The sequence below is a fragment of the Channa argus genome, chromosome 2 (genome assembly GCF_033026475.1).
Source record: "Channa argus isolate prfri chromosome 2, Channa argus male v1.0, whole genome shotgun sequence".
Taxonomy (NCBI): domain Eukaryota; kingdom Metazoa; phylum Chordata; class Actinopteri; order Anabantiformes; family Channidae; genus Channa; species Channa argus.
In genome coordinates this window covers 26,731,693-26,751,216 of record NC_090198.1, presented here as the reverse complement: position 1 = coordinate 26,751,216, position 19,524 = coordinate 26,731,693, and the positions used below count along the sequence as shown (strand labels likewise).

Genomic DNA, 19,524 nt, shown 5'->3' with positions numbered 1-19,524 from the left:
CAACAATAAACCTCCAAGGTCCGTTCTCATTCATGCCATGTTAGGATGCTTTTTAATCAGAGCAGAATTAGTACTCTGACAATCTAAACTAAGTATCTAATTTGTATCTCATGGATACTTTTTTTTTATTTTAGCTGAAATTAAGCTTTTTAAGTAAATAAGTTTTTTACAGCCGTGTACAAAAATAAGGAAGTAGTGTACTTAAGTGTAACTTTATGATAAAGAAAGAAAAGTATTCTTTTCTTTTTTTCTACTTTATAATTTAACTTTTGTAATTTAACATTTCAGACAGAAATGTATATTCTCTACTGCATTTATCTGACAGTTGCTTTTAGTAGTACTCTCTTTTGTTACTTTTCAAATTATGTTTGTACATAAAAACATGATGTAAAACTCCTCACAACTAGTTCAGTTTTTTCTCAGATGCTGTTAGTAGTTTTGCAAATGAGACATTAACCCTCTAGAATTCAGAAAAAAAACAAAACAGTTTGGTGCCTAAAGATTACTTTAGGATTTGAAATTGTTATTTGAAAACACCATAAATTAGTGTGGCAAAGCCTTTTTATTTGCCTGATAATCTAATAATAATAACAAATAACAAATAATATAAAATATAAATGTGTACAATGTCCCCACAATCACAATTGTCTGCAAATTTGAAAACTTTGTGGTATAAATAAACTTGTTGTTGTAAGGTCACCGGTACAGTTACTGGTAAATTCATTGTCCTGACCAACACTCCAAGCAACTCTGCAAACGTCCCTGAATATCTCTTAGAACACCCCAGGGGTTCTGTTGATTAAATGTGTATTTTAGAACAATTTTCAATGCGTGGCTTTTACCTGTTGTATTTTAACTTTGTACATGCGCCTATCACGTGTGCTTTGTTTTGCAACGTGATAACGTCACGTGCAGATCACAGGAAGTAATTTGCATTTACACCAAGTAAACACAAGGCAGACAGATGCTCCCCATGTAAACCAAGATTTTAAAGTAAGTTTTTCCTATGTCATGAGATTCTAGGAGATAAGGATCTTTGCACACATAAAACAAGTTGGTTTATAACGGTAGAAATCACAGCTGGGTCGGAATGAATTAGTTTAGCTGCTCAAAGCTAACAGCTAGCATCCAGCTCGATTCCTACTAAGCAAATGTAGCATGGTACGAAATTGGGAAATGAAATTGGCAGCCCACTAAACTGGGACATTTTAACATCTTCCTCTTCCCTGCTTCTTGTCTGTAGAAATGGGTGTAAAGGGTCTTCAGTATTTCCTGGACTCCTGCTTTCCCGAAGCCTCTGTGACGGTGAATCTGAGCGACTTGGCCAGACAACATGCTGCCAAACGCCAGCAGGGCTGCACGACCATAGCCAACAGTTGAGTTTATCTGAGTGTGTAGTGTGACTGTGCACTGTAAATGCTGATTCCCACAGATGTAAACAGATCTTGGCTCAAATCATTTTTAATTTATTAAAGAAGACATTCTGAAAAAAAAAAAGCAGTAAGTCTTGAAGAAAAAATGATGGTAAACAAGACATTTTTTTTTGTGTGTGTTTTTTCTAACCATAAGTGATATAAATACTTGAAGCATTTTATTAGTGGTAGCTATTATAAGTGTGCTGTGCTATCCTTAATTTTGAAACCTTGATATTTACATACAAATACAAGTACAAATGCCAAAATTGCTGTTCACAGCTTCATACAGAGAATCAGTATAAGTGATAGTTGTAAAGTAATTTAGAAACATGCAAATCCAGCTAACATGGATACATAAAAATGTGAAATTGTTGTCACTTATTTGTGATAGTCCCCATAAACATAATGGCCAGCACTGAGGAAAAAATATTTACTGATCCGAGGGTCTCATTTGGTAAAAAAAAGGCAGTCGTCCACAGACCACAGGGTCAGTGGTTCGATCCTCGGTCCCGGCTATATGTCAAAGTGTCTCTGGGCAAGACACTGAACCCCTAAGAGCCCCTTCCCCTCCCCAGCTGTGCAGTGCTGGTCCAAGCCCTGTAGAAATGTGAGGAGGGTTGCGTCAGGAAGTGCCGAAAGGACGAAAAAACAAAAATCAGGAATATCTGTGTGGTCAGTTTGTTCACATTCAAACTTGCTCTTTGGTGTTTTCCCCTGTTATATAGGACCCACTCTCGTTGTGGATGGAATGGCCTGCCTGCGTCACTGGTATTCATGTAAGGATTGGGTGTGTGGGGGACAGTGGAGGGAATACATGAATGTCCTGAAGACCTGGGTGGAGGCATTTACATTAGCAGGCATCCGGTTGGTCTTCTTCTTTGATGGGGTGGTAGAAGAACAGAAGAGACCAGAGTGGGTGAGGAAAAAAGCACTGTGAACTAACCTTAACCCCCAATTATTATCTGCTGATTTTAATAATGTCACAGTATTTATTGTTTCTCAGTTTAAAATCTGAATTGATTTCCTGGATCCTATAGTTTACTCAGTTGATCTTCTTCGGTTGTCTACAGGTAAAGAGGAGACGCCGAGTGAACAGGGACATTTGTAAAATGTTTAGTCACATAAAGTCGCATGGAGGGCAGCCTGGTAGAGAGCTCTTCTGTCTTCCCTCTGGCCTGGCAACATTCACACGCTTTGCTCTCAGGTCAGCATTAATTATTCTGATTAAAATGCAGTAAACCTCCTGGACATACATATGTATTGAAAAGAATGTATATAATTAGATGATGTTTGATTTAGCTTCTTACATATTTTACTATTGTTTCCAGGTCATTGGGTCAGGAAGTCTTCTGCTCTCAGCAGGAGGCTGACTATGAGATTGCCAGTTACTCTCGTCAGCACGGCAGCATGGGTATACTGGGACAGGACTCCGATTTCATCATTTATGACAGGTTTGAAAAATTTATCATGTGAAACCTGGTGAGTAAATGGCAGGTGCCAGTAAAAACAGTCAAAAGACAGAGTGGACTTTACAAGCTAAATCCAAAGTAAAAATTGTTGGACCAGGTAACCTGCAGTAGGACTTGGACTGATGATACGGTCATAGATTGGAAATTGGTTTTGTATGAGATAATCTGGGGATGATAAATTAAAATCAACTGATTGATCTGAACATGTATTTTTGTGTTTCAAAGTGCTCCCTACTTCTCAGTGGCAAAGCTAAGGATAAACAGCCTGACCACTGTCCTGTACGACCGTCAGAGGTTCTGTCAAGCCATTGGATTGGCTGTTAACCAGCTGCCACTGCTGGCCTGTCTCCTTGGGAATGATGTGGTGTCAGAGGAGCAGATGCAGCACATCAGGAAAAATGCAATGGCAATATACAGGTATCTGAGGTTTAACTTTGGGATTTGTTCTGTTGTGAGTTCCTGTGAGTTCAGTGTCGCCACAGCGGATCGTTGTCCGCATGTTGTTTTGGCACAGTTTTTACGCCGGGTGCCCTTCCTGATGCAACCCTCCAATATTGTTTACGTACAGTGAGTCTAACTAGTTAAACTTCAGATGATGACAACTTTGCTTTGTTGTTTCCCAGGAAAAACAATCCTGCACCACACTCTGGTGCTCCTCAGGGGCAGATGGTGCTGGCAGTAGCCCAGCTTGTGAGCTCTTTGTGGGGCAGAGAGGAGGAAGAAACTGTGTATATCCCGCAGTCTTTAAATCTAACAGATCGTCAAAAAGAACTACTGAAGAGGGGCATCTGCTCCTACTTATTACCTGGTCAGAAAGCTCTTCAGTGTGGGCACAGAACGGCACTTTTTTCTGCTTTTGAGAAATATGTTAGTCCACAAATAGTAAAGGTATGTTATGTATCAGCTACACATAACGTGGACGTTTCTTCAGTTTTGACAGTGCCAAATCCCAGATTGGCTAAATACGTTTTGCTGTGTGCTTTTCCCTAGGATTGTAGAGAGAAGCATGTAGCAGCAGAAGGTTTCATGGTTTATGGTGTTGTATGTGAGGGTGTTATTGAATGTAGCAACACTTTGGAGGATGAGGAGGATGCTGAACTGTTGCCTCAAGCTCTTGTCTACAAGGCCTGCAGACAGCACATCTACGGACTGCTGCTTCTGCTCGGGCGTGATGGTAGGACAGAAAACTCAATTCATATATTAGGTCATAAATGCACCCCACCATGCGCAGAGTCAAATTTAAAAGACAGGAATGTTTATTGTCTTCTCCACACAGTGGTGTGATGTTTTCGTATGTTTTCAGGCAGCCCTGTGGACCTTCCAGTAATTAAGGAATGGTTTGTCTACCCTGGCAACTCCCTGAAGGAACCTGACATGGTCCACCCTGTCCCAGTCAGCCTCCCATGTGCTGTATCTGCAAGTTTCTTATCATACGTGGTTCTGCATTGTTAGGCTCAGGCTAGAACAGAATCCAGATTAAACCGTTTCCAATCTATTGATGAAGTTCAAACAACCCTAAAAAGTAGTCGAGCAGAATACACTGCTACCTTAAAGATGTCATTAGTACCTTAAAGATTAAATTCTTAATGTTGAATTTTAAAAATACAATCTTGTGATCTGATGTTTGTTTGGTGTTCAGATTCCAATTTTGTACAACTACGCTTAGAACAGATGACCAGGGCCTCAAAGTCAAACAAGTTTTGTTTTTGCACAATCCGACTTCTCATTTAAGAGCATTAAGAAACGAAACAATCTTACTATTACTTTAAATATATTTGTAGACTTCTTTTTATTGTGTCTGATGTCTACATAGTCAACATTTTGATTGCTTAAGAGGATGAAGGGGAGATTGTGTGTGTGTGCATGTGGTAGTCAGGCAGAGAATGTGTAGTGTTGGAACGCAAGAGTTCTTGTGCAATTTGAATTTGTATTTATGAAATTATGTTTGACTACATATTTTTTATTGTGTATTATGTGTACCTGCCCAGACACTGCAGATGGAAATAAGCCATTTGTTAAATCTGATAAAATTATCTCATTGTATGACAAGAATGTTCTTGTACGTGATCCTTGATAAATAAACGTAATAATAATAATAATACATGGCATCTTTTTTCCCCTAAATCTGTCTACATTTGTAGGTGATCGTCCCAGTCTGGACCTGTTGTGGTTTGGCAGTGGTCCTGAGGTTTCTGCCCTGCGCCTGACATCCTTCCTTTCAATATTTGACTGCCAGGAATTCTCAGAGCTGTATGGAGCTGTTGAAGACTCTCTCCTGGCTGCCCTGTGTCTGGTGACTTACATAGTCCTCCAGGTAGCAATAACCTTTTGTTCTGTTTCGATAGTTTTCACTGGTTACTAACACCTGAAGGAAGAAAACACATGACAGAGCAACTCCTTCCATCCAGCCTTAGCTCGGGGCTTATTGGGCAGCCATGCAGAAAAAATTATGTAAACATCTGTTAGGCATTCAATGAATAAGTTAAGCTGTAAAATGAAACAGCTAAGTATAATAGGGTTTGTTTGTATTTAGGTATTTTGAGCCAAGATAAGCTGGTGTAGGTGTACTAAAGCTTCACCTGATTTATGTAAACAGAAAATGAATGGCAAAATGTATTTGGTGACAAACGAACAAGACAGCTTTTGATTTGGGAATAACATAAATAACACATGGATAACAATTATTTTTGTCTTCTGTCAACGTGTGATATGAAGTTAAACAGGACATGTTGACAGTTTGCTTTGTGATGTTTTCTAGCCATTATCCCTCTTGAGCGTGGTTTTAATGCCATCAGCACTCACCCACATCTGTCCACAGCATGTTTGTCTGGTCAAAGGCCTTATACAATATTGATTTGTACTTTTACATTTTTTTCCCTTTTTTCCCTTCTGTAGTTTTAAAGTTTGACTTTAGTCATTTTTCTTGATTTTTAATATTTTTAACAATGTCCATACAGCCTTTACTTATAGATAAAGTCTGTCAGTTTACAACCTGCAATAGCTTATGCGTCCTGGCCGTGGACCTACATTGTTGTAGAAAAATTATTATTAACGCATCATCCACATACACACAGCTCCAGTTCATTATAAAACACATGGTGTTTTATAATGAACACATAACTCGTTAACATACTCTGATTTCCCATAATGTTGTGTAGCAGTCTGAAGAAAGATCATCAACCTTACATGTGCAAATTTTGTTAAAAAGCTTCCACCTCTCAGTTTGGAATTAAGATGCATGTCACCCACTGGAGCAGCTTGTCTGGCGGATCTGTTTTTGAGCATTTTTGCACAACAATGGAGGTCTGTAGTACAGATGAAAAGTACATTTAGGCTGCAGGCTGACAGAGTCTAAATGTGAGCGTAGGCAATTGATGGTTGGGTTCGGTGTCTGTATGGGGATTGTTGAAAATACGAATAAATTTAAAAAATGACGGAAGTTATCCTTTAAATATATGGTTTTGCTGTTGCTGTTTAACAAAGGATAACTAAAAGAGTGAGTGCTTAGTTCAACCACAGACATTGGTCCTTTTAATTCCTCTTACTGGATCTAAAAACAAGCCAAGGGCAATTCTGAATGCACCTCAACGCTCTCCTGTCCTTATTGTGTTTATGGAGTTTTAACTATAAACATTTGTGCTGTTTGCAATCTTCTTGTAATGTCTCATTTTGCATTGACGTCTTCAGACTGTATTTTACCCCAACAGAGATCAAAGGATCACATTGCCTGGATAAAGGTTCATGCATCACTCGGCAAAAGATAAACAAAAAGTATGTGCTAATTTATCAACTATGTACCAGATGAGTCTTAATTTACTCAATAAAGTCTCCTTTTCAAAGTTCTCTATTCAAAGAATTTAATCTCAATTGTGGTCCTAAGGTTCTAAAATGTGCTTATGAAGCAACTGTAAAATGTTTCCACCATAACCTCAGATCACTGTAAAATTGCAGCCTATAAGTCTGATTAGTTCTTCAAAGAGTTCTTATAATTATATTTGGTTGCTATGAAGAACCTGTGTTGTTTTTACAAAAGTAACGCACAAACATTTTACAAATACTAGGCCTTTGTTAGTGACACTTATTTTTGCAAGATATTTTACAATATAGTGCTGCATGTAGAAAGAGTCAAGAAGAGCAGGCATTAATGGATACCAACAAACATTTGATGTGACAGACACCAGGACAGTGGAATCCAGTGATTTAAATGAATAAATAGCCAAGAGACAGTCAAATGAGCTACTGGTCAGATGGAACATTGGACGAGTAGACAAAGATGAGGAAGACGCAGGCAGAGAGCCAGCAGTAGCTGTTGTTGTCTAATCACTGCTGCATTCACATTCTGTTTAAATAGCTTCGGGGTTTGTTTGTTTTGAACACAACCAGGAAGGTTTTTTTTTTTCTGCATTCAACATTGTTTCTTTTTCTGTTGAACTGATGCATAAAGAGCAGACAAAACAACTGGACCCACGCAGAAGACAAACTGGGATGTGATTGTATTGGTTAACCATATATTATTCTGTGTTTGTGTGTGTGTGTGTGTGTGTGTGTGTGTGTGTGCGTGCGTGCGTGCGTGCGTGCGTGCGCGTGTGTGTGTGTGCATTTTCAGGTGCAGACATTGTCTCTAGAGGATGTAGATTCTTACCTGAGTCAGGCTGTGTGTCTGAGACTGAAATCCCTCCGAGAGCTTCAGCATATCGAGGTTAGGTAAAAGCAAATATAAAAACACATATACTCCATTTTGTAATACTTTACTTTTACTCCACTACATTCATAGATAAAATAAGTACATTTATTTATTTACGTGACTCAGATTAATTTAGTTACTTCAGCATCAGGTTCCCATTGTTTTTAAAGTACTCAGAGACACAGTTAGAGTTACTTGCCCAGAGAAATAAGTAAAGTACTTGTACTTCTTTACTACTATAAAAAGTGCTTTTTAGAGAATGTTCTCAGTAGTCCAACTTAAAATTTGAAGTTGTACTTCTATTTCTGGAGGAGCACTTTTTAGTAGAATTTGTTTATTTCTTGTTTATTTGCAGACATTACTTTTTTTATGTGGTTATCTTCTTAGAATTTGAATGTGTCTTTGAGTTTGGTTTTGATTTAAGGAACAAACATTTCTAGAAAATGTAGGATATCTAAAATATGAATAAAATCAGAGTGCAATGATTTGCATATGATTTGAAACATGGTTGAAGCAGAGAAATGTGATTGTTTTTTTTTTTTAGATTTTGCTCATGTTGAATTTGATGCCAGCAACACTTTAAAAAAAGAAAAGCTGCGGCAGGCAGAGGAATTTCTAACGCTGTGTTGCATCTGCTCTTCTTTAACAAAACTGAGCCTAGCACCTAGGCTCTTTTACTACTGAACCAGATGGTTGCAGAATGTGGTTTGACATTATCTTTGCTAAAATAATCAAGGCCTTCCCGGAAAAAGATGCTGTCTGCATGGAAACATACTGGATGTTGCGCCAAATATAGAATAGTGTTGATCAGTTGCTCCCTTTGATCTTAAGCATGAGGACACATCATTTCCATTTTTGACTTTTCAGACCACAGGACAGTTTTCTACTTCATCTCAGTCCAACCTTGATTTCTCTGGATTCTCGGAATCGTTTAAATTGAATCACGTACAGTGGATGATTAAATCCCTAAATTCTTGTGGAATTCTTTTCCCATGCAGTCTTTCACAGATGATGTGCCTTACTCCATCCTTACAGACAATCATGATATGGAAGTTTTTTTTAGCTTGAAACAACTTTATTAATCACAGAGGGAAATTACTTTGCATTGTTGCAGCTGCTTTCGGCACCAAAGAAATGACAGAACCACCCCAGAAAAGAACCACACCAACACAAAAGCAAAATACATTAAAGATAAATAAAGGTAATAAAGGTTTACAATAAACAGCAGGGGTATGCAGTGCGATGAATTAATAAACCTCAGTAGCTGTGAGATGTTCCAACCAGTTTTGCACAACAATGTACAGATGAAAAAGGAAATTTAGGCTGCAGGTTATTTTAATTCATGAAAACCATATATTTTTTCAAAACACAACCACATTTATCAGTTTTTGGTCTTATAAAGTCTTTAGTCAGCTTGTATCATGTCAGCGCTCGCAGATACCAGGAAGTCAGCTGTGCTCTCCCATTCTCTGGGAAAATGATCATGCTGCTAGTTGCTTGTTGTAGCCCCATTTATTTTTACTGCTTAATTACCATACTCACGTCTAGTAATTTGTATTTTTGCTGCTCGTCTGTTTTCTGCACAATAATTAGGGCTGGGCGTTGATTTGAATATGTTGTCTGGCAGAGCATTAGAGCCGTAGGAGGAGGGTTAGCTAAGTGTATGGATTAGCTACAGTGCCGCACACTTCTCTAATTCATTTTATTTATCACAAAATCTTTGTTTTGCGTGTGTGTTATTATAATGAATTTTGCAGATTTTGAGACTTGTGTATATAAAATTTTAATAATTCGCACACATATTTGTGAATATGCAGAAATGTACGCACAAAGTTTGACAATTTGTTTTTCTACATTAGAGTGTGTATAAGTGCAGTTTGTGTGGGTCTGTGTGTGTATGTAAATATCATTCTGTGCTTGTATGCCAACGTTTTATATCATTGTTGTGAGGACATTTTTGACCTTTCCACACTTTCTTACATGAACTAACTTGAGGTTTGGGGATCAGGTAGGTTAGTTTTAGGGTTGGGTTTAGTTGTGAATAAGGGGCTATAGAATGTATAATGTCAACAAGACAGACAACTCAATTGAGTAGCAATGAGTCACATGCTATATGGCGTGTGTGTGTTTAGGGGAAAGGGGTTGTGGGTAGGTTTTGAGATGTGTTGGTTTCGTTGCAACATTCCTCCCCATGGGAATGTGATTGTGGTGTGTGTGTGTCTGTATGTGTATGACAGAGACAGTTTGCTGGCGACAGTCGCCTGTCTGTCCTGGCTGACGTTCACCACATGGAGCTATTTACACCAAGCACACACCACCAGGCTGGACGCACGCAGACTCATGTTTCTGTCTTTGTCTCACTTCTGTGTTCTCATGTTGTTTAACTTTTTTTTTTTAAACACTCCACCGTTTTCTCTTTTTCTATCTCTCCTCACACAACCCTCTAAGTCTTTCTTCGCTCTCTTTGTGTCAGTGTGTGCCTTCAAGCTTTTTGTCTCTGTCCTGTGGTTCATTGTTCTCAGTAGGTGAAGCTGTGTTTGACTGGAAGCAGGTGTCAGGCAGGGCTGTGTGTGTGTGTGTGTGTGTGTGTGTACACGTAATCACTGTTATCAGCACTGTCCGCCAGAAGACAGGTGAGAGCAGAGAACACACACATACGCACACACACGGAGAGAACTGTCACTGCCTGCTGTCACTACAGTCAACTTGTTCTCCACTTCTTCATCATCCTTTATTGAACCTTTTTTCTTTTTCTATCTTTTCCTGCTTTTTATCACAAGAATCTGATTACACCTATATTTACACTAGTAAACTGATTCGACTGTGTAGACGTTTGGTCATTTATCATTTTGAATTTTGTTAAATTACGTACATATTTACTATTAATTATGTACATAGGACCACTGTGCTTTTTTCTTCACATACATATTTATTCCTATGTATAAATGAACTAGTTCTTTACATTCTTTTTAACTTAATTTTGTACATCTCTGCTTCACTATTCGAAATGTTATCATTTCGAAGAAATTCTAAATGCAACATCACTAACACACTTTGCTGCAATTGGCATAACTGAGCAAACTGTGAGTGAAGATTTAAGGAGCTTGTTCCGGTTGGTGACGATAAGCAAACTGAAGAAAAAGAACTCATGAAGCATGATGCTTCAGTACAGGAGATTTTGGTTGATGTCTCGGATCTTGCTGCTAGTTTGTCTGAGATGCACATCTAAAACTTCGAGCTGAAGGTGATTACTGTCATAGCTTAGGACAGACTTCCTGCTGCTGCTGCACTTATGTGGCACATTTTAAACGAGACAAAGTACTGTACATAGGCAAAAAATAATAATTTAAAACAACATTCATAAATCAAATCACATCCATCTAGTCTTTGATAGCACAGTAACAGCAAAGAAAATTTAAGAAGAAACTTTCTTTTTACGCTCTTAGCTGCCTTTCGTCTCTAGTCGTGCGGTGCAGCTGGGATCTCTCTACGTCCGAGGACTGAGCCACCTGCTGGGTGCCAACTGTGCCAGTGGCTGCCCGCTGCCTAGCGCTGCCCTGATGCCTTGGCACAGCTTTGATGGAAGACTGTTCCACTCAAAATACCTGCTGGCACATGGCGGCACTGAGAAGACCGTGCTGCTGGACAACGATGTGAGTAGAGACATGAAAAGAATAAGGGGAATGTGCGTGGTCGCATGTTGAAGAGGGAAGTCAGACGATGTTGGTCCTATTTTTCCAACTGCAGGATTTCAAAACGTTTCATTGTCAACACCGTGTGTTTACTTTGCATGTTTCCTGTTCTCTCGAGTCGTCCTGTTTGTCTGTGTTTCTCCACCTGAGAGAAAAACTCACAGAAACCTGCAGGAAGAGAGGCAGAGTCCTGCAGTCCAGCCCCAGATGCAGTGCACCAGAGTACAGTCATAAAACTGCACCAGGACACAGAGACAGACACACAGGTGAGACATCTGTCTGAATGACACAGACACCTTCCTTTCACATCAATGCTTCTTCCCCTTTTGTTTAGTGGTGTGAACAGTTGTCATCTTATTACCGAGCTGCTTGTCATTTGTGGGGCCTGTGTAAAGAAAGTTTTGTTTGTGAAGATGTCAATCAAAAATGATTTATACCAAAAGTTGGACATATTTGGACGTATGTTTATTTGCTTTCTGAATTAAAAAATGAGAAGATGGATACAACCTACAAACAGACAGCTTAGCTGGACCCAAAGTCTGGAGACAGAACAAATTCTCCACACTTCCTCTTTTATCTTTAATGATAACGAAGCACAACATCAGGACTATTTTAAGTATTTAAATGAGCACTTGCAGTTGTTTTAATGAATAACTTTAGATTTCTTGAGATATTGTGTGTTTTTGAAGTGATTTAATGCCTTTTATGTTTTCCCCTTCCACACTCTTACACAACGTGTCTATAAATGCTGTTTCTGTTTTGTTTCTTCTAGCATAATTATGCTGCCAGGATTCTTCAGAAAAAGCCTTTTTGATCTCTAGACCATCCTGGTTAAATAAAGGTCACGGAGAGAAAAAAGTCTTGGCCTGAGTTAGGTTATTTTTTTTTTATGTGTTTCTAGGACGCCCTTGTGGCCTTGTGGTTAGGACTCGTACCACATGTCAACCACAGTGGACTTTGTGCAAATCTGATGGGGGACCGCTGTCGTGTGTCTCTTTCTCTTCCATGTTTCCTGTATCTACATCCTAAACTTTCTGAACAAACTCAAAAATACAAAGAGAACAATTACGGTATAAAAGTAATGCTAAGATGTAGTTTTAAAGGTAACTTAACTTAAAGTAGTAGTATTTCAACAATCTGAATACATACACGAATACCAACAATGAAATGCCTCTACTCATGACTAATGTCAGTCTGCAGCCTGGATCAGCTCGTTCATCTGTGCCGTAAACCTCTGTTGTTATCCAGAAATGATGAGAAGAGCATCAGCCAGACACTCCGCTCCTCTTGGTGATCTACTTTTTCATTCCAAAACGTTTGCTCGAGAAAGATATTTCCCCAAATGCACTAAAACACAATAACCTTTACAGCATTCGGAAGTACGCAAGTGTCAACAGCATATACGCATGATCTCTGGAGGATTTATGGTGATTCAGACCATATTGGGGAATTTTTTTTGTTTTGATTCTTGACCAAGCATTTTAGACTAAAGAAACATGTCCCCCGACGGAGCAGTGTGTCTGGCAGATGTGTTTTTAAATGGTTTTCGGACAGCAACAGAGGCCTACGACATCTTCCAGATTGTCAAACATTACCCAGTAATACAATGAATTTAGAAAATTACAGTTTTTCTTGAAGCCTCCAGTACTTCATTTGGATGTTTCAGACCTTGTCTGTGTTTTTAATCATTGTCCAAAGTATATAGCAGTAAAAAGCCTCCAGTGAACTGAGTGGCAGAAACAAGCTGTAGTTTTGATGAAAAGCTGATGAAAATACTCCTCGAGCCAAACAGACAAGCTGCATTTTAATCTTACAGTTGATCTGTGGTTGTAGTTCCCTGGTGCCCCTCACAGAACCACATTACCCAGAGGGCTGTGCTTTAACAAGCTCCATGTGTGCTGTGGCCTTAACACATACCAGCATGTGCATGCACACACACACAGACACATTCGGGTCTAAGACTTGCTTTGTCAGTGCACTAGTAATAGTAGGTTACTGTTTATAGGCTGGGAGAGCTCTATTTTAAGACACACAACAAGACTAACTGATTACAGACTTCTCTCTTCTGTGTCTCCCCTTCCCCTGAGTTGTTCCCCAATCTTTCACTCTTCTTCATTCTCTCCCTGTTGTTTTCCCATGTATCACCGTTGCTTTCTGTCCACATGTCCAGTTTATCAAATGATCAAACACATTCACCCTCTCACATACCTACTTGGTGGTTCTGCATAAATGTGAGCGTCATTGTCAAGGACACGTTTGAAGTTTACTGCTAAATCCTCAGACAGCGACTCAGCGGTCGCTTATGAAATGTGAGCCTGTAGTTTCTGTTCAACCCTGTGACTTGTAAACCTTTTGTGACCGTTTCCCTGCGTGCCATGTTGGCTCGGACTCTTAGATTTGCGCCGAACTGTCTGCTTTTTGCCCAAGTCGACCCTTGTGGCTCTCACGAGGATGTTTCTGGTCTTACATATGGAAGGCTATACACTCCTAATGCCTCAGTGTTTCATTTCTGCCAGACGCAGACACCAATCATTACTACAGAGCTGTGGGGATATGAAATGTTGTGTGTGTGTGTGTCTGCGTGCGTGAGAGCAGTGGTGGCGCTATGTGGTATCACTGAGGGCCCGGTTTGGGTTTTTGTTTGGAACCAGGCCTTATGTTTAGTCTCTTCAGCAAATATCTCCTCTGCCCGCCTGCCCTTGCAATTACTCTCCAACGTTGAATCCAGTATAGTTGCTGTCATATGTCTCTTCAGTATATTTCTGTCCAAAGAAGACAAAACTTGAATGAAAACAACCGTGTTTTCACATTGTATCATGTTTGTTGTGTAGGTCTGAAAGCAGCATTGTCCTTCTACTCGCTCCTAATCTGTGTTCTGGTGACATTTGTTTTGATTAACACACATTCAAACTGTCTTCTGACACACTATATTTACTGTAATCTATAATATTTCTCTAATCTTATTTGTCTCCCTCTTTTGTATCTCAATCTGAGAAAGTTCACCAAAAGACATAACAACAGCTGAAATAGGCCTTTTAAACATTTTGGTACTTGTGGCTTGACTGACACACTGTTCATTTATGTGGAGCATGTGCTTTGATGGGCTTTTTTTCTGCACTTTCACACTCAGGCAGTTGATTGATGGCAGCCTGATTTAGTCTACCAGGGCTACAGCTCCCTTTTTGTTAGATCTAAAGTTGGACTTGTATTGGAAGTTGTATTTTGAGCGGTGCTTAAAATCCACCACATCTGTCAAAGTTGATTAAATGAAAGTTTGTGACAGGTTTCTGTGAATGAAAGGATGTGTTTTAATGGTAGGGGAGACTTTTTAGTTAGTTACTGTCATGGAACAAAAAACATGTTTCACCATAGTAAGGTTTCCTATTATTTAGATGAGTTAAAGGAGCGCTGTAAGCATGCAGCTTTATTCTTGGGATAATTTAGCTTTCAGCTTTTTGTCAGCCTTGATGAGTGTGTATGTTCACCACTTTTATTTTTTGCTGGTCTGTGGGTAGCCTTGAAATAATTGTGGAAAGACTTTAAAGGAAAGCTCTGTGTGTGTGTGTTAAAGAGAGAGAGAGTGGGATACCTAACCATGTCAAGACTACCTCATCACTGACTGGTGTGTTTTTTAAAAGTCCAACCCCAGAGTTTAAAAAGAATAAATTGTGCAGGCCACTGTACGTATATCAGCAGACTGATGGATGATCACTGAACACTGTATAATGCACACAGTAGCTGTGTTTTGACCAGAAAGTTTTTGTTACATTTCTTTCCAAGAAACTACATTTCAACAGCCTACCCTGAGATATAAATCCATTCAGTTCTTAGTAGCCTGTATTTTCCCATCAGGGCTAAAGAAAGCTTAAACAAAGCAGTCATTAACGAATCAATGGCATTTATAAATGGATAGATAGATACTTTTTAAATACCCGAATCAATAAGTCACAAGGAAAATTAGGATAATGGATTTCTATAGTCATTTTTTCAATTCATTGTATTTTCAACAAAATACTGGTTCAAGAATCAACAATGAAGAAAATGACCAAAGTTAACCTTTAGCAGTTGTAATTTTTGTTACAATTGTACAACAACAGGAAAATCTGTATAAACAAATCAGTAATAAGTTTAATCATTACCAAGGCAGTTCTTCTTACAACAGTAGTGTAACAGAGACAGTCCATGGCAACATTAAACATGCAGCACATCCATCCATCCATTATCTGTAACTGCTTATCCTGTTCAGGATCAGAGAGACAACCATTCACACTCACATTCACACCTATGGGGAATTTAGAGTCACCAGCTAACCTAACATGCATGTCTTTAGACTGTGGGAGGAAACCAGAATACCCAGAGGAAACCCACACAAGCACGAGGAGAACATGCAAACTCCACACAGAAAGGCACAGCTGACTGGGGATTCTAACCAGGGACCTTCCAACTGTGAGGCGGCCCCACTAATCACTCCATAACTGTCCTTCCACATCGAGGACATGCCAGAGAAAAAAAGTTTATTCTTCTATTCCATATAAAATGTAAGAAGCTTGTGTAGTAGAGTATTCACATTGCCATACATGGTATAAATGTACCATAGCAGTAGCAGGATAAAACATGACACAGCTAGAAGCTGTCTAAAAACACAGAGCCTGAAAGCAAGACATGGGAGTGTGTGCAGGGCTTTTATAGAGGTCAAACCTGCTTTAATCATTTTACTACTCACTTTTACCAGCCTGTTTAATGAAACAGAGCACGAAGAGATAAAGGAAATGTATGATGGTGGTTAAATGTTGGACTTCTACCTGTAGTGATGAACATGCAGAGAAAGTGATGTAGAACTTTTTTCAGTTTGTTGTTTTGGCTTCACAGCGTTGTCATTGTTATCAGGTTGCCAGAAACATGACTCCGAATAAAAGCTACTGCTGCTTGATGTGTAAACAGAAAACTGTTTGCCAACATGTTTGCTTTGTCAACTTAAATGTGATAATCCTGTGTAAGTGCTGCATCTGTTGCTTGTTTCTGTTGCCTTGAAGTGACCAAAAAAAAAAAAGAAAAAAAAAATCAGAAAAGCCATGTTTAAAGAACCTCAATATTTGGTTTGTTTTTCCATAAGGTAAAATTTTCATGACTAAAAAAAGGATTTTTGCAGAGACTATTAATCCAGATGAAAGCCTGATGGCCAGAAATGAGAAGAGTAGTGTGATGGATTCACGGTGATTGTTTATTCAGAACTGGCATCATTAAATGGGTGAAACTGGTCATCTTTTGCCTTTTTTAAATAATTCCAATACAGTGACTTTAACTTTAATGATATCAGTCAGTCTTGAACCTAATTTTGACCTTTCGTCTGTACTGTCATAATTTAAACACATTGTTGCACTATGATAAATAATGTTCTAGATAAAAAAGTGTAATCAGATGGATGCACAGATACAGCTCACAACATCATTTATTTATTAGTAGTGGTAATAGTGCTACCGGCAGTGCCAAAAGTAGTATTAGCATTAGTGTATGTTTATTTTCTCATTCTTTCTGTTAGCTTTCCAACTCTGTTTCTCTCCCCTCCATGTTTTAAACCCCTTTCCGTCTTCCAGTGTGAAACACGTACATACATCATCAAGTAAGTAGACATCAAACCAGCGAGGCAGCATATCCAAAAACACAAATACACAAACTCCTTATGTCAAATCAAAACTGTGGTAACTGTTTGAGAAAATAAAGTGGTCATTGCCAGAACTGCAGTGTTTAGAGATTAAAACAGATTGATAAAATATGTTTCACGTCTTTTTAAATATTACAAAAATAAAGAATGCATTTTCTTTAAACCTAGCCTTGGTTCTCTTCTTCAGCTTGGCCTTCAGGAAGCAGTGAGGGGTGGAGGGAGAGAGGAGAGACTACAGGTGGCTCTCGACCCGGAGGCCAATGGAGGGAGAGAGGGGAAGCGAGAGGAGACCCAAGTGAAGACGAGAACAGAGAGAGACATTTTCACCCTCATCCTAACTACCATGGTGGAGCTCCCCAGAACGTAAGCTGTACTCGGAAACAGTCCAGAGGTCGATCTCATTACAGCAGAGGAAGACAGCAGCTGGCTCCCAGGTAACTCCTGGAAATTATCACAACATTTGTCATCTTCTTGTCTTGTGTTTCTTTTAAAGGTATACTGATCAATTTTCTCCTCTGTCCCAACCTGAGCACTTTAACATTAGGTATATGTCAATTCCTGAGTCCTGTACCCAGATGTATCTGAATTGTACATTGTAAAGTTTGTTGCTTTGGCATTGCCTGTCTTTCCGGAAACACAGTAAAATAATGCCTTCCCTGGCCCTTTTCCCTGCCTTCAACAATCGCAACTCTGCCCTCAACTCTTAGAGCACAGACATAGTTGGTTTTAACTACACAAATGACTAGATAAAATGGTCAAATGGTTTTGCGTTGTTGACATTGTCCGAAATTATTGCTACCTGTATAAAATAGTGCGAGTGGAAATAAAAGAAACGTACTGAGCCTGTCAAAACGTACCCGAATTCAGATACCCAAAAACTAAGTCTTAACCCACAAAACCACCTACACTGCCCTGGAAAGTTAAGAAAGGCTGAAGTTGATGTCAATACTTTGAAATATGCCTCTATACCTTTACTTTAATGTTGTTTCTCCTCTCTCCTTCTCTTGTCTCAGATGGTCACATCCCCCTGCACCAGGAACATAACTTGACGCTGAACGTAGAGGAGAGGATTAGAGAGAAGGATCCAAGAAAGCAAAACACATGATGAAAGAAGTAAAGGAATCAAATTTCTCCGAACCAAATATTTAGTCAAGTACCATCTGGACTGTTTGTCAGAAAATGTTGCAGGCAGAGAAATGGGAGGCAAGAGGAGGTAGAATTAATTGATTAAAACTTGTTCATTTAACTTGACAATTGAAAAAGTTTTTCATATTGTGCATCTTTAAAAAAAATCTCTGTAGACAAAATTTTGAAGTCAGTCTTTACCTGTTTACCATAGACAGAAATGAGCCATTTCACATATGAGAAGTGGATTAACGGTTAATCCTCAAGCCTGTTTTTGCCGCTTGTTTTAACAATCAAAAGGGTCAATATCTAGCTCTGTCTATCCAGTGATTTGTAGGCAATGGTTTTAACTAGAGAAACAGTAACACTGAAATATCATTGAAATATGTTATCAGAACTGATCAGTAGATAAAAGAGCGGTTACTACACAACAAAGAACCTATATAGCAAAAGGCAGTGTGACAATCACTGAGCAGAAATATGATGTTGTACTGCTGTTTTCTTAGCAGCTTCAGTTCTGTGCTTCATCGTTCTGTGTCTCTACCTGGCTGAGACCTATTTACTGGTGTCTCAGGCTGCATAGACACAGCCAAGCACAGCACCATTGCCCTCTGTGGTCACCTCCGCTGCTGCTGTGGCAGCTCACAATCCACCGGATCCAAAAAGAGGCAGATGTTGAAGGTCAGAATCAACTTGGGTTTCAAACATGGAATTGTATAACGACTACACATTCTGTTCATTAGAACCAGATCAAAGCACAAGAGTCTCTGTTGTCTGTTATCGGTGTCCTTGATTTTTGGTTCGTAGAACAAGGAAGGTGCCAATTTTATATCATTGTCCATTTTTAAATCACATCTCTCCTGAGTCTGCTTTGTATTAATGACTCTCAGGTTATGACATTTGAATGTCAGATGTAAAGCATAGAATCGCTGGTGTTTCCTAGGACAAAACAACAGTTCAATTACAATCAAAACCCACATTCAAGCACGTATGTACAACATCTGTTTGACCTCCTCGTTACTGATTAGGGTGACAGTGGATCAGGAGATAGAGCAGTCATTCACAAATCCTAAAGTTGTTGGACCATTTCCCGGCTCCTCCTGTCACATGTTAAAGTGTCCTCGAGCAAGACACAAGCATTGTAAAATGCTTTGGGCACTGATTATGTAGTTTGGGGGATTTGTGGAGATCAGTTAGTGTGTGAGTGTGTTATGTCAGATACATATTTAATGAACATAGCGTAGGTAAACAAAAGTATTGGATGGGAATCAGTATCGGCCGCTAACTAATAATAAAAGGTATTGGTTTGGTATTTGATCCAAACATGCCGGATTGTGACATCAATAGTCTTAATAGTGAACACTACACTAACCCTATTCCTTCAAGCTTCAAGTGTCAGATTTTAAATTCTTCTTCTTTTCCTTTCGGCTGTTCCCTTTCCATCCCTGTCGTCTGCATTCTCTTCTCTCACACCAAC

The 19,524-nt window shown here is 39.1% G+C and overlaps 1 protein-coding gene across 2 annotated transcripts; it reads left to right on the top strand.

The window, feature by feature from the left end:
* The first annotated feature begins 906 nt into the window (after positions 1-906).
* On the top strand, positions 907-18,901 carry fam120b (family with sequence similarity 120 member B). Of its 2 annotated transcripts, none has more exons than XR_010911845.1 (15): positions 907-993; positions 1,244-1,375; positions 2,141-2,331; positions 2,486-2,619; positions 2,744-2,866; positions 3,110-3,301; positions 3,508-3,772; positions 3,875-4,058; positions 4,188-4,289; positions 5,026-5,198; positions 7,491-7,583; positions 11,015-11,221; positions 11,379-11,526; positions 15,591-15,798; positions 17,110-17,249. XR_010911845.1 is itself a non-coding variant. In XM_067488151.1 (15 exons), the coding sequence occupies exons 2-15, from the start codon at positions 1,246-1,248 to the stop codon at positions 17,964-17,966; spliced, it is 2,220 nt and encodes a 739-aa protein (XP_067344252.1). In that variant the 5' UTR covers positions 907-993; positions 1,244-1,245; the 3' UTR covers positions 17,967-18,901. The 2 variants fall into 2 exon arrangements, 1 of the variants encoding a protein (XP_067344252.1); XM_067488151.1 differs by lacking the exon at positions 15,591-15,798 and adding an exon at positions 17,936-18,901 and having other exon boundaries at positions 17,110-17,356.
* Positions 18,902-19,524: the final 623 nt, after the last annotated feature.